Source organism: Heterocephalus glaber, unplaced genomic scaffold, assembly GCF_053883595.1.
Source record: "Heterocephalus glaber isolate CG9 unplaced genomic scaffold, H.glaber_assembly_v1.0 deba00001442, whole genome shotgun sequence".
Classification (NCBI taxonomy): domain Eukaryota; kingdom Metazoa; phylum Chordata; class Mammalia; order Rodentia; family Bathyergidae; genus Heterocephalus; species Heterocephalus glaber.
Window position 1 is genome coordinate 22,087,207 of NW_028258296.1, and position 16,153 is coordinate 22,103,359.

Here is a 16,153-nt window from a genome sequence, read left to right on the forward strand (position 1 = left end):
AAAAGCAGACCACAGTCTGTTTGCCAATTTATTACACAGGTTTATAATTGTTCTCTTGCTGGCTTTAAAAACAAATTTACTTGTAAGCCAGGAGTGGTGGTGCATGCCTGCAATCCCAGCACTCTAGAGGTTGAGGCAGGAGGATGGTGAGATCCAGGGCAGCCTGGGTATAAACAAGACCCAGTCTCTCCCCCAAAAAACTTTAAAAAGCACTGTACATAAAAAAACCATAGTCATTTTGAAACATGAAAGTACAAACCACAATGATTTCAATTCAGACAGATTTTTCAAAGTTTTTATTTATATTTTGGTTTTACAGGTATAATTTTTAAATGTGACTTTTTTTGTAAGAATGTAAAATACAAAAATTTGCCAAACATCGGATCTACACAAATCCTCAGGAAGGTTTTCTGTGTAGTCCTCATTAATGCAAATCTTTGTGACTGTTACACTCTTACTGCAGATCTTCAATATTTCAAAATAATGAAGTTAGAAAGTTTTTATGCAGTACATTTATTATAAACTATATATAATATTTCCATTAAAAAGAAAGTTGGGCAATACAAAAACAGGAAAGGTTCTAAGGAGTAGGCAATCTATTGAGGCTTAGTACATCTTATTTGCTTTGTAGTTTTCTGTCATTACGTTCAGAAGACCTACAGTACATGAACAATAATCTCCCTTATTAACCAATCTAATTTAAAAATCTGTTTTTTATAAGACTGGACCAATAGTCACAAACCAGCATTTGCACAATTAATCACAAGACTATTACAAAGCACTTTTGTTAGTGGTATCAACAAATGCAAGAGAACAGAAATTTATTAAAAAATGAGCTCTGTTAATCTTGCCTACTCCTCAGATGTCATGGTCAGTGCTGCCACTTCAACTTTTAATTAGATGTTTAATGCCTCACAGAAAAAGACTGATTAATGGAAGCAAACAAAACTACATTCTTTTCTAGGTGCTGTAATATTTCATTTAAAAACAAAAAGATAGGACAAAATGTAAGCAAGATTTATATACGTTCCAACTTTTCACTTAGGAATTCTTCTACACTGTCTGTGTTCCATTTCAGGATGCTTAGTTCTTCAGCAATGTTCCCATTGTCGTCCAAAAGCTTTAGTACAGGGTCTGAACCACGAACATACTACAAAAAAAGAGGGAAATTATTACTCTTTTCTTCTTAGAAAGAGACTTCTCAGTCTCACAGAAGATCAAAACAGACTATTAAATGTAATAGTAATAAAAAAAGCTTCTAGATATAACATCACAATCAATAGGTCTTAAAGAACTCTTTTAGGATAGAATTAAGTATGATTTAATAAAAAATGAGAAATAAAAAATTAATTTTACTTCTAAAGAGAAAATATATCTATTGGTATCAAGACATTTTATTTGGGATTTAAGTTTATTATTGAATGTAACAAGTATTTATTACATATGACTTTCTCAAACTCAAATGAGCTTAAAAATCTAATGGTGGAGGCAGACCAAAATAATGAGACAGAATAATGGTATAACAATGTTTTGAAATAGGCTGTGCATAAAAATTATCAAACACAGAATCCCATACTGGATCATTAATTTTCCTTGGCTTTAGAAACCTCATAATTTTGTTGTAATCTGTTTAGAATGAAGCTGAATTCCTGAAACTTCAGACCCATTAGCTCCAGCCAATAGAGAGCTCTAAGAAATTTTAACTAGATAAATATGAAAATATATAAACATTAATTTATATGTTAAGAGTAAATCTTCAATTTTAAATTTCATAGAACCCGATACCTAAAAATCTAACAGTGATGAGAACTTCTTTCAACTGTTATAACTTCAGTTGTTTTAGGTTCTCTGGGACTGTGAATTCCAGAAATAGAGGTGAGCTCTGATATAAATTATTAGCACAGGTATATTCCCAACCCACTTGTGGAGAACAGAAATATAGGCTCTCTGGGCTAATGAATGAGTGAATGAATGAATGAATGAAATATCATCACCATATTACTTCAACATTTCTGCTCAAGTTACTACATAAATTATTTTTAAAATTTTATTCACTTATTCAAAAACTTACTCTAGTGCAAAAAAATTAATAAGCTAGGTAGACCATAGCTGCAAAACTCTTGTACAAAATACTAGCAAATCGAATTCAACAACATGTATAAGAAATTATGCACTATGACAATGGGGATTTATTTCGGATATATAAGACTGTTTCAAAATTTGAAAATTAATGTTAGTCCATTATTATCAATAGGTTAAATCAGAAAAAATTCATATAATCATATTCATAGATGTACAAAGAGCATCTGACAAAAGCACTCATCACCCATTCATGATAAATACTCTTAGCAAACTAGGAATAGAGGGGACTTCTTCAACTTAGAGAAAAAAAAAGAGCCCACAACTAAAATTGTACATAATGGTGAAAAACCTAGATGTTTTCCCTGTAAGAGAACAAGTCAAGGGTGTCCACTCTCACTACCTTAACTCAATAGTGATGAAGTCCTAGCTAACTAAGTAAAGCAGGTATGATGTATACAGATTGGGGAAAAAGAAATAAAACTGCTCACAGGTGACATGATTGTCTATATATATATATCCCAAACAATCAACAAAAAACTTATGGAACTAGACAGGGATTATAGCAAGGATACAAGGTTAATATATTAACATCAATTGCTTTTCTATGTATCAGTCATGAACAGCTGAAATTTGAAATTAGAAACATAACATTATTTATACTAGGCAAACACTATTTATACTATACTGCTAAAGTTTGGATCTTAAATAGTCCTAAAAGTCCATGTGTTAAATGTTTAGACTCCAGCATGGAGCTACCAAAAGGCAGTAGAATCTTTAAGAATGGGGAATAGTAGGGCCGGGGATTTAGCTCAGTGGTTCCTCTACCTGCTTTGCAAGCTCAAGGACCCGAGTTTGATACGCGGTACCAAAAAAAAAAGAGTGGGATATGGTGGGAGGTCATCTAGCCATTAGAGGGGATGTTCTCAAAGAAGACTGTGGGACTCATAACCTATCTTTTTTTTGGGGGGGGGGCTATATCCCTCAGCCCCAAAAGGAAATGTGTGCTCTGTCAAAGACAATGCTTCAGTAAATGAAAGATGGCCTCAGACTGAGAGAAACTCTTGGCAAAACATAACTCTGATAAAGGACTTGCGTTTAAATTACACAAAGAATTTTTAAAGATTGGCAAAAAAAAAAAAAAAAATCCCCAAAACAAGAAAGTGGGAAAATAAGCAAAAAGAGACAAATAGGACACCAAAACTTGAAAGCTTCTGTCTAGTAAGAGAAACAATGAACAGACAGAAAGGAGAAAATATTGGCAATCATATACCTGGATAAGGGGTTAAAATCCAGAATTCATGCAGAACCCTTACAACTCAAGACCCAAACAAACCAACCTCCCAAAAGCCCCAACTAAAACATAGGCAAAAGACAGTGCTCCATATAAGGTATACAAACAGCCAACAAGTAAATTAAAACAAATGATACCATTACAGTGGTTAAAACCCCAAATAGCTACAATATCTAATGGTGGTGAGGGTGTGGAGCAAGAGGAACTCTTATTCACTCCTAGTACAAAACAATCTTAATTGTATAATCCAGCAATCATACTCCTAGGTATTTATACTAAATGAGTCGAAAACTTATATGTACACAGAAACTATAAGGTTTATAGTAGCTTTAGTATTGATAATCATCAAAAATTGCAAGCCATATAGATGCTCTTCCACAGATGAATAAAAAAAAATGGCAGCACAGAATGTTGTTCTGTAATAAAAAGGTGTTATTAAAACATGAAGATGACACTGGAGAATTTTATATGTACACTGTTAAGTGAAAGAAACCAATCTGAAAAGGCTACATATTATATGATTACAACTATGTGACATTCTGGAAAAACTACAGAGACAGATGATCAGTGGTTGCCAGTGGCTGGCAGGAGAGAGGTATGAACATGTGATGTACAGGGGAATTTTAGAGCAGAGAAATTATATCCTGGATGATACTATAATTGTGGATACAAGATAGAATTCATTTGGGCAAAACTGGAATTATACAACACAAAGGGTGATATCTAATACAAACTATGGACCTTAATGCATCAAGATTATTTCAACAATGTAGCACATCAAAGGAAGATGCTATAACCTAGGAAATTGAGGGCAAGGATGAGGGCCAAAGAGTCAATGGAACCATTCTACTTTCTGTTTAGTTTTTCTATAAACCTAAAACTGTTTTAAAAAATAGTCTATTAATTAAAAAAAATTACCCAAATATTTATATTTCAATTCAAAAAGATACAAAGTAACAGTGGAAAAAGAGATTCCATTAAAATCATCTTACCTTGATTTGCAGACCTCTGAACAGTTTGGGCTTATCGCTTCTGACGAAAGCTAAAAAGAAAAATGAGTTCAAACTGTTTACATCCAAATTCAAGCTAGCTACAAAAACCAATACTAAAGGTGGAAATAAACTTAAATGAAACATTGTATCCTTTATGGAAAAATATAAAGAAATTTAAACAGATAACATAAATGTGAATAAATGGAGAGACATACCATATCTTTGATAGGAAGACTAAATATTTTAAGACATTAATTTTTCAAATTAATCAAATCCCAATTCCAATGAGAGTTTTGGGATTTAACAAAATGATAGTATAGCTCAGCTGTGAAAGATTTTGCTAGAGGTGAGTTGTGGGACAAAATGCAAACCTCTTTTCTGAGGGGTATTTAGGAAATGAACTGGAGGTCTTAAAAGGTACATATCCTTTAAACCTACTAGTTTATTCCTAGGACTTTATACTGAAGAAACAAGTGATATGAAGAAACTATTGTTTAAGGTCCTGACAACAAAATATGGAAAGTAATCTGAAGGTGTGAAAGGCTATCAGCTGAGTAAATTAACATATATCAACACTGAAAATCATGTTGATCTGTACAGTATTTAGTGAAAGAGAAATGAACACCTCTGATGTAGCAGGCTGATGATCAGTTTGTTTCTATAGTTGTTAAGAAAAAGATGATATTTACCCAGTTTCATTGTAAATGAAAAAGCCTGGAAGCATTAAATACAATCTTTTAAGAATGTTATTTAATGGAGGCTATACCTGAGGCACAGATTAGGGGAAATTTTAAAGGAACATTTCCCTCATTTTTGGTTCTTACATCAGTAATAAGTGATGTTTTTCAATAATGATCATGTCTAATTGTTCAAATCAAAGTTTATATTTTTCAAAAATAAATGAGTCATGCTTCACTTAGATAGCTGATAGCTTTCTCTCTCTCTCTTTTTCTTTTGGCATGGGGGGGGGATTGAATTCAGGACCTTGCGCTTATCTCTTTTTTTTTGAGGCAAGGTCTTGCTATGTGTAGTTTAGGCTGGCACTGAACTCACTATGTAGCCCAGGGTGACCCTGAACTTTTTTTTTTTTTTTTTGGTACTGGGGATCCAACACGGGACCTTGTGCTTGCAAGGCTGGAGCCAGAACCACTGAGCTAAATCCCCGGGCCCTATCTAATAGATTTTAACACCAGTTTTTAAAATCATTTCTATCACTTTAATCTTAAGATTTTCAAAGCAACATACATACTTTGGAAAATTTATTTTTTAATCTTAGAATGAGACAGCAATAGCATATAGAAGTGTCACCACAAACATCCTTATATACTTGTTATTCAGGACAAGAAAACCAAGATTATAAATGGTCTTTATTTTTTAAAATATTTTTCTTTTGAGAAGGTTTTTTTTTTTTGGTACCAGGGATTGAACTCAGGACCTTGCACTTGTGAGGCAGGCGGCAGAACCACTAAACTAAATCCCTGGCCCTGGTCTTTATTTTTTTGAAGAATTTTTTGGAAGATTTTTAGGTGACCAATCTAATCTCCCCATATAAAATTTAGTTTAAAATAAAACTTATTCCGGCTGAAGAGAGTATTTTCTCTATTAACTTTATCTTTCAAGACTACTTGTTTACTCTGTAAACTTTTGAATTCCCAAAGAAAGTGATCTTAGGATAACCTCTTGCATTTTAACTATCTGTTGGCAGATATGCCTGCCTATGTAAAACACCATGTAACACACTTTAATTGTGTTAATTTACCTTTCCTATAAAAATCTCTCTGGGTTAAGAATTTTTCTTAAATCTTTGTATTCAAAACAGAACTTAGCACATTTAATAATGTCCATTCATTCAACAGACTTAATAGGCTGGGATGAGTGAACAAATTTAAAAGGAATACTAAAATGAGTCACAATGACTATATTCATCAGCTCCTTCTTTTCTCTGCTAAGTATACATCCATAAGCATTGTAATTTTGAATGAAGAAAGTTATCTATTAAATACCTTGTAGGCAAATCACACTTTACAAGGAGTAAATGAATCTTTTAACAAATATTTGAGGACTTAAAAACACATAGCATTGGACATGCTCTATGGGAATGTGAGAAAATGGAATTCTATGATAAAGCATGTTTTTAGAATAGGCCCTGGGTTCAATCTCTAGCACCAAGGGAAAAAAATGCTCTTAATCTTTCCTTCCTTTGCACTACTGAGGATCAAATCCAGCAGAGGCCCAAGCACAGAAGCTAACTCAAATGCTGTTCATTTAACAACAGATAATAAGTCCTCTGAGCTTACAAAAAGATTTTATTATGCTGGGGATGATAAAGAAATAGCACTGGAGAACTGAAAATTTAAAAATTTACTTGCATACAAAACAATGTCTTTCCTTCAACAACGTAAAGGATGCAAAAGGATTTTCTCCTAATATTTTAAACAAGTTATTCCTAAAATTTGAAACTGATATAGTCAAAATAGCTCCAAAAGCTTTGCCCAAGAGAGTAATCTGGAAAAGCATGGCAAAAATGTATGCTAAGAAAGGCAACAGTTATCACTGGTCAAAAAGATAACTTTCTTCAAGTCCAATGACTTTGGTCTCCACTTTAGTTTTGAATGTAGCAATATATTAAATTTCTCAATGTAAACATATTGCACAGCACAGGTATGAGGGAAAATTCTCACGATGGTTTACAGTTATAAGCAAAATCAGGATAGTGAATTTTTTTCTTTTTTTTGGGTACCGGGGTAAAACTCAGGACCTTGTGTTTGCAAGGCAGGCACAGTGCCACTGAGCTACATCCTGGCCCATGATAGTGAATTTTTAAACATTTTACAAAATTTTTTGTATATGTTTTTATAGAATGCTTGGTATTTGAATATGTAATATTGTTATTTGTTGTACTCCTCTGGTTTAATGATTACTCATTATAATCAAATTTAATTTGCTCTACAGCTGTATGAGTTGTTAAATATTCAAACAGCAAATGAAGTCCAGGAAGACAAATGATGGGGTTATGGCACTCTTTGAAGATGTACATTTTTAACTTACAAAATCCTAGAAGAAGAGAGCTGGAATATTTTAACGTTTAGAATACAAAGGAAAATTGTCATCACCACTTACCATCTGGGTTCAGTGGAGTCTGTTAATTTTTTATATTTTTAAATGATTTTATGAATAATTTTACATAAGGATAAAGAGAAAGCGAAAAATCTATTAAAATATTAATAGGAATTTAAATACAGCAAATTTATATATTTATTCTGTATTTTCCTGGTTTTGAAGGTAAATGCAACCAAAATGGGCCTGTACTTTGAATGCAAGTAAAGTGGTCTATGGCCAAACCACCCTTAACACGCCCAATCTCCTCTGAATGCAAGTTAACTGTTCATTGGCTGTAATATATGAACTTGGAATAAAGCCACCTTGTAAATATTGGTAACAGATTGCAAACACATTTCTAATAGGTTTTAGCTTTCTATTACTTCCCGCGCTTACACTGTCATCTTCCATGAAATATTTTCTTGAAGATAAAATAGCCATCTTAAATTTGTAAAACCTGTATTTTTAAGTGTACAAACACTAGATTAGAATAATAAATCCAATGAATTTTTCATGTCCTAATCATGTTTTTGGTGCTGGGGATCAAATCAGAGCCCTGTGCATGCTCAGCACATGCTGTATCACTAAGCTTACATCTATGGCCTATATCTTCATTTTTTTTCACTCATGTTTGTATAAAGATGCATTAGCATTTGCTCATTTACAAACTTTATCAAGTAAATTTTAATATGCAAACATCATAAAAGTTAAAAGAAAAATACCATGATTCACATGATCTTTTAGGAAAATAGGAGGGTCCAATTTCTTGTTGGATGACTAACAATATAACAATATCTTATTTCCTTTTTGTCCTCAGTGATATATATTGTTCACTCACTGTTGCTGATTTTGAGAAAATTCATTCGAGGTATTATCAAATGAGGTTTCAGTATGAGATTCTATTTAATAGATTTTACTATCATTGTTAGTCTAGAGCACCCACTTCCTGCATTAATGGAAATATTTTATCTGATGTTTAATATGGTATTTTTTGAGCATTTCCTTTAATTTTAATTAATTTCAACAGTTATGTTTGGCTAGTGGTTACCTAATTGGACAATGTAGCTCTAAATATTATTTTCTCTTTGAATTCATCTTCTGATCTATTTGAGATATTTTTTGTCAGTTTTCTTCTGTACCAGTAGGAGCAGAAAACAAAATTTGAATTCTCAAATATGTGCAATGAGAGTTAAAGAAAAAACAAAATAACAATACTATACAGAGATGGGGTCACACTATTACCACTATTACTACCTCCATCTACTACACATCATACTGCACAGGCCAAACAGTAACAAAATTGAAGAATGATGCACTATCAATAATTCATCTTATTATTGCATCGTCTTCCTTGTAAGTTTAGTCTTTTGTAGCATAACTGTAAATAGCAGTTGCTTAACAATTTCATAATATATCTTAGCTATAACAGAATCCACCAATAAAATGTATATGCACTCCAGCTGTTTGCTGTACTAATAAATGTAAGCTATTGGCCACCACTTTGAGCACTTCTTGTAATTATGTAGAGACCAACTTGTACTAACCTCAAGATGTCTCAATAAATTTTGTATTAAAATATTTATACAAGTTTTTCTTTTCCAGATGTATACATTTTTTGGCAGACTGTATAAAAGGATTCAGTGGACTGATAAAGAGTAAGTGCAAGGTAGAATAAATTTTATTCTATCAAAAATGAGTAAAATTCTTTATTCTCTTAGAGACTTCTAAAAAAGGGTAAAAGTAATGCAGTAATAATAATCCCTACAAACAGCAAGAAGAGGGCCGGGGATTTAGCTCAGTGGTTCTAGTGCCTGCCTCGCAAGCACAAGGTCCCGAGTTTGATTCCCGGTACCAAAAAAAAAAAAAACAAATAGCAAGAAGAGTCCAAATTCAAAACAGAAAATTGAGCCCACTGGTAGTATACTGTGATTAAACAAAGTCTCCAAACTTGCAAAAGTAGAAAAGTAACTTGTCTTCTAGTTTACTTTCTGTTGTTTTAAAAACAGATCAATGATCTCTTTTGAGATTTCTACTTTCTAAAAGAATTAAACCTATTAACTCTATTTCTGGACAATGTTCTGCTAATTTAATTACTTTTCAATTATAAAGGTAATTTTGTAAAGAACAGGTCAAAATGATCAAATATACAAAAGTGATTAAAAGTAAATTAAATGTTTCAGCATTTTCTTGCGATTCTGAGCATGTCATTTATACTGGCCCCTAAGTGCTAAGTTTGGCTGTGCACATTGCTTGGAAATTTCCACCTATTTTCCGCTCCTCGTTATGTAGTGTGTAGGACTGGGGATTTAGCTCAGTGGCGCTGCACCTGCCTCGCAAGCACAAGGTCCTGAGCTCAATCCCTGGTACACCTCCCCACCCCCCCCAAAAGAGTGTGCAAGTGGGGATGGGGACATAATAAGGAAGTATATGCCTTGAGGTTAAAGAAAAGTTATGCTATTTTAAAAAACACCCAAGTGAAAAATAAATGAGAAGAGACAAAACATACTTGGCTAGATCTGATGATATACCTTTGATCACATAACACGTAGATACATTGTTTTATATTGAGTTTACGATTTGATTTTAAGAGCTTATGGTAGGTTTAAGACTTATGAACTACTATATATAAAATTATATGGATGGACAATTAGCTATTTTCCTGTTGATTAGAGATAAGTACATATGACTCAGAATAAACTCTAAATAAAAATGTTACACCACACCCAGAAGCAGCAATATGAGATGAGAACAAGAAGCTCCATTTAGGGGCTGAGGATGTAGCTCAGCAGTGCTGCGCCTGCCTGGCAAGTGCAAGGTCCTGAGTTCAATCGCCGGTACCAGAAAAAAACAAACAAACCTACATTTAAATTCTCAACTGAGCTAAATGAAAGCTAACAGGTATTATTAAAAAATTTACTACTGCATACAAACCTTTATGAGTGCAAAATTATGAGTCATTTGGATCACCCTCAAAAGATAAGGCACTTAAAAATATCCAGACAAAAGTGACTCAATTAAGGGAAGCTGGGAAGACTGGAGGTACAATAACAAAGGCAAGACCAAAGAAAATGTTTGACTTCTCAGTACAGAATAGATAAGGAATGTGAGAAGCCTAAAAATAGATCAAGAGTACATAACCAATGTAAACACAGGCTTTTTAGCAGATTCCCATTGTCAAAGGGGCAGTAACCCACTGAATTACATAAGTTCAACAAATAAATCCATTCATTCAATAAACAAATGTAATTTCTCTTAGGAATAGTGTTTGGTAGATTTGGGAAATATTTTTTTTTTTTTGGTACCAGGGATCGAACTCAGGTCCTTGCGCTTGTGCAGCAGGTGGCAAAACCACTGAGCTAAATCCCTGGCCTGAGATTTGGGAAATATTAATGATAAAAAGTTTTAAAATTCTGGGCTTTAGTTTGGTAGGGGTAAAAGACTGGTATGTGAACTGCTTTACAATATTATGCGGGATCTTTTAATGGGGAGAGTAAAAAATTCTGTTCAAATGCCAACTAGAGTTAATGTTGGGCCTTAGGAAAAATGTCCCCAAGTTCAAGTATACCACACTTCTGTGAAAAAATGAGCAGTATTATATCATAAACAATTCTAGATCAACAATAAAAAGGCATGCTCTAATTTTGGAAATTTAAAAAAATACTAAAGGGGCAAGAAATCATGGGGAAATAAGCAGAAATCAAATCAAGATAAATAGAACACTTAATGTATTTTTGGTTAAAAACTTTCAGAGCAGTTCAGTTCAGTTTCGTAACACTGATTTTCAAGTGACACACACAGATAGACTAGAAAGCCTTAATCTAAACTCTTTTAGAAATGCAAAGTTCCATCACTGTTTGATGCTATAAAAAATTAATTTTCACAATTATCCTTTTGACATATTTACCATTAAAATTCCCTGTGAAGGTACACACAGTATGAGTCTGTCTTGTGTACACCAAATTCTAGGGTACTGTAATTAATTCTCTTCTTGGTCATCTGTCATTCAGTGCTGGTCTATGTTCACTTAATGCAATTGTTCCTTAGGAGTTTTATGTAAATCAGTCCACATTTAAAATGCTGTACAGGCTGGGCGTGGTGACACATGTCTGTAATCCTACCACTCGGAGGCTGAGGCAGGAGGATCGCCATAAATTTGAGGCCAGCCTGGGCTACCAAGTGAGCTCAGGGCCAGCCTGAACTACCAAGTGAGACCCTGTCTCAAAAAAAAAAAAAAAAAAAAAGCTGTACAGTAGAATTGATGTGTTAAAGGAATTATATTTATATCTGATAAAGGAAAGACTGTCATAGAATTTATATATTGTTGAGCTGGGGATTTAGCTCAATGGTGCGGCTGCCTGAGTTGCAAGTGCAAGATCCCAAATTCGATCCCCGGTACCAAAAAAAAAAAAAAAAAAAAAAAAATTTTATATATTGTCCTTGCTTATAGTCACTGATTACTATAAAACTCTACCTCCATAAAAGCAAATGAGAAAAAAAAATTCACACATTTCTGAGAAAGTACAATCCTAAAACTTTATATTCTTGGGAATACTTAATGAAACTATTCTTGTGAAATGCTGATTTTAAATAATTAAAGTTTACTACATACCTTGGACTTGAGGGAACCTCCCCAATTTTCATCCACAGACTTCAAGAATAGCTCCTGCATACAGCTACAAAAGCAAAAAGAAGAATCAGAAAAGCTGGGTCTCAATTTTAAAATGTGGGATATTTTTGGGGTGAGGTCAGAGATACAGAGTAGTCACCTAGCATATGAGAAGTCCTGGGTTTGAGCTCCAATACTGCAAAAACAAATTTTAAAAATCCATAGCGTTAACATTACAGTTAAGAAGATATACAGATCTAAAAAAAGCCAGAGTGTAGTTAGACCATAGAGTGCCTGTCAAACAGAGGAAGACATGGAGGTTCAGTGGAAGTATATACCCCTTTATTTGTAGTTTTAATTAGACATGGACAACTGTAGTCTGAAAACATTACATAGAAAGTTCCAGAAATAAACAATTCAGAAGTTTTAAATCATGTATTGTTCTAAATAGTGTGATGAAATCTCATTCCATCTTGCCTGGAACATGGAATCATTCTTTTGTTCACAGTATCCAATATATGCTACCTGCCTGTTAGTCACTTAATACCTGTCTACAATATCTGATTATTGTGATATCACAGGGCTTGTACTCCAGTATCCTTTATTTTATGTAAGAGTAGTAATTCTGGCAATTCAGATATGTCAGCACATTGTTATAATTTTCTACTGTGAGTTTTGGAATGCACACCTCATCTCATAAGGAGAGATGTCCCTACTGTATACTGCAGTGATGGTGAACTTTGTAGAGATGAGTGCCCAAACTGCAACCCCAAACCCACTTATTTATCGCAAAGTGCCAACATTCCAATTAAACCTGAATGAGGTTTTAGTTTAGAAAAAAACAACTCATAGGTTTACATCTTTTATCTTAAAAGAAAAGGAAATAAAACACCCATGCCATAGGTTCACTACCATTGGTATACTGAATAGTAGAGGAACTTAAACCCTACTTGGGAGTGTTCTTAAACCTACTCTAAAAGACTAAAGGAGATAAGGAGCCTGGACAATGAACTTTAGTCAGATGTCCTAAGAAGGTCTTTACAAAATCTTAAATTGAACCCAAGTATAAATACTGCACTATCTGTATATATCGCTATATCCATCTATCCAAGTTGGATCCTTAATAAGAATTATGTTGCTTTTAATATGTGATCAATGGTTTAAAATTAAACAAAAGTCCAACACCTTTTAAAAGTAATTATTATAGTAAGTGCTATGTAAAGATGATATAGGAAAGCCAGTAAAATCTCATTATAAAGGACTCAAATATAAATATTTTCCCTTAATGAAATTCAGTTGAAATGAATTCAGTGGTAAACATTACTTCTCTAGTTATAAAACCAGCACATTCTCTTTATAGTAAAAGTTTATTAAAAAAACCTCAAATGTAAATATTTTATTGCAATGAATTCAGTTGAAATGGAGTCAGTGGTAAACACAACCCCCCCCCCCCAAGCCATAAGCCTGCCTAATTCTTTATAAAGACAGGAATATAGTACTTGGTAATATTCTGACTTAAGAGGACAGTAATTTCAAAATCATAACACATTCACTTCTTCTTAGTTTTTACATTTGCTTTTTATGGAAGTCCAAGAGCTAAACAATGATTTGCTTTTAAAGCTCTAAAGTTAGCATTTAAGAAAAAAAAAAAATCAGACAGCAGGCATATTTGCTTAAAATACCTCGGAAGATAAAGCAAAGTACAAAGTAGAAATTTAAAAAGCACTTTAGGATGAGTTAACAAAAGATACTCTTAACATTGTGGTAATTCTGGGCTAGATCAAGAGTTCTTCAGTTTTGGATATCACAGATCTTTTTGATAATCTTATAGAATTTTGCTTTTTATTGTAGGCTTTTCATGAACTCTCTGAAACCAGTGATGGATTTCAGGTAAAAATTATGATGACTTTTAATGTTCTTTGTGCAATAAAATTTAAGATTAAGTTGGTTTATTCTATATAAATTGTTTTTGTACAAAATTTGGATACTCTTGATCAGACAAGTTGAGAAAAAAAATCTTAAAAAAAAAAAAAAAGGCCAGCTGGGCATGGTAGCAAACACTTGTAATTTCCCAGCATTTGGGAGGCTGAGCTGGGGCAGGAGGACTCCAGTTCATACAAGCTTCACCCACAAGTACAAATGATTCAAGGTCATCACTTGGAACAGTGCATTCAAGTCTTCTGATACTTAGGGAATATCATTCAATGAGAAGAAATAATGAGAAAAAGAGAACATGATGACTATATTTCCTGAGGTTCAAATAATTGGCAAAAATGACTCCAGGCTTTAATATCTTAGTAAGAAGCTTTTCAGTTTAACAAAATAATCCCTTAGTAATAAGTAAAAATATTTTTTAAAATGGCAAACTTTTCTATATAGTATGTGATAAAGAAAAAAATGTCTTTTTTGCTCCCAAACGTTTGAAAAATACCACCTACAATAATAATTTGAAAGACTGAAATCTAGTGAAAATATCTCAACATTCACTCAGTGGTTTTAAAAACTGAAGATGAAGGAGATACGGTAGCAAAAGGTGTCTTTTCAAAAGCAATTCTGTAGGGGCTGGAGATTTAGCTCAGTGGTGCCATGCCTGCCTTGCAAGCTCAAGGTCCTGAGGTGGACCCCCGGTACCGAGAAAAAACCCCTGAAAAACCCCAAGAAACAAACAAAAAAACCCGATTGCCAAACTCAAAAGCAATTCTGTTAGTGCTGATGTTATCACTCCATTATTCAACAATCACTATTTCCCATAAAAATGGGTAATTATGATCATCTTTAAGAAAGGCTACAAATAACTGAATATAACACACAAAATAGCTGGCACATATTTACATTTTGTTTACAGTACATATCTCAATGAATTCTTTAAAGAAATCAATGTGTCTGAAAATAAGAAAAAAAGTTCTGGAAATAAGAAAAAGATTTCTCTGTCTCTGACTCTAATAACGTTTTTTTTTGGGGTACCAGGGATCAGACTCAGGACCCTGTGCTTGTGAGGCAGGTGCAGTGCCACTGAGCTAAATCCCCGGCCCTATAAAATAACTTTTAAATTGTTTGTTTTTAAGTTTTTCTATTGGTTATTTCCATAATGACTAATATGTTATATCTTTAGACTAAGATATACCAATCCCCACTTTTTTGTCATGATAGGAATTGAATCCAGGGGGTACTAAGCTGTATCTCCAGTCTTTTTTATTTTATTTCTATTTTGAGACAGCCTGGCTAAGTTGCTCAGGTTGGTCTTGAACTTGTGATCCTCCTGCCTCAGTCTCAATAGTAGCTGGGATTACAGGCATGCACCATCACAGATTGCTCACCTTTTTTTTTGAGATGGGTTTTGCTACGTTGCCAAGGTGGTCTTGATGCCCTGGGCTCCCATGATTCTTCTGCTTCAGCTTCCTGGCTGGGACTACAGGTGCACACCACCTTGCCAGGCTAAGATGTATCAATTTTAGGAGATTGATTGACTCTTACTTCCTCCTAATTTTTAATTCTCTTAGTGGTTAACTTCTTAACATTAGATATTAGGTTTAAGCCCAAGAATCACAGAGTATTCAATATTCTGATAGTCTAATGCCCATGAGTATTTCTTATACTAGAAGACAGTGGACTTTTGGCTTATTTTGGCATTCTAAAGAAAAAACAGTATTTAGCATATTAATGGAAAGATTACTTGGACTCTGAATATGTCTAGGAAATGCAGCTTTAAGGTAGCCTGAAATACTTTAAGGGTTTATTTTCTTTTTAAATATTACAATCTACAAGTGTGACAGAATGTTTTCATATGCTTAGATAGAAGCGGATACTAATTTGTAAAGACTTAATTCATATTAAAGGCAGATGTAAAAATATTTTCAGTTCAAACAAAAACTCGATAAAATAAACTTTAAAACTATGTCATACAGGTACCTGCTATTTACAGCCACTTAGTAGCTGTATGACCTTAGGCAAGACCTGTCTGCCTTGCCTTCAACCATAAAATGGGGATACTAATGATATTTATCTATTATAAGGGTATTATAGAAATCAATTCACTTAAAGTGCTTGGAAGAGTATCTTCACACATGACAACTTAATGAATGC

General features: G+C 33.5%; 1 protein-coding gene across 3 annotated transcripts in view; it reads right to left on the bottom strand.

Annotated features, from left to right (window-relative positions):
• Positions 1 to 281: 281 nt before the first annotated feature.
• Selenof (selenoprotein F) overlaps positions 282 to 16,153 on the bottom strand; it is a 33,394-nt gene continuing 17,522 nt past the window's right edge. Inside the window, exons 3-5 of one of the 3 annotated variants that reach the window (XM_004841338.4) lie at positions 12,074 to 12,137; positions 4,366 to 4,415; positions 282 to 1,150 (exon numbers count right to left, since the gene is read on the bottom strand). In XM_004841338.4, the coding sequence (XP_004841395.2) occupies positions 1,019 to 1,150; positions 4,366 to 4,415; positions 12,074 to 12,137 (246 nt within the window). In that variant the 3' untranslated portion in view covers positions 282 to 1,018. Of the gene's footprint in view, positions 1,151 to 4,365; positions 4,416 to 12,073; positions 12,138 to 15,325; positions 15,506 to 16,153 lie in introns of those variants that run through there. The other 2 variants (XM_087213035.1, XM_087213034.1) reach the window with 2 other exon arrangements.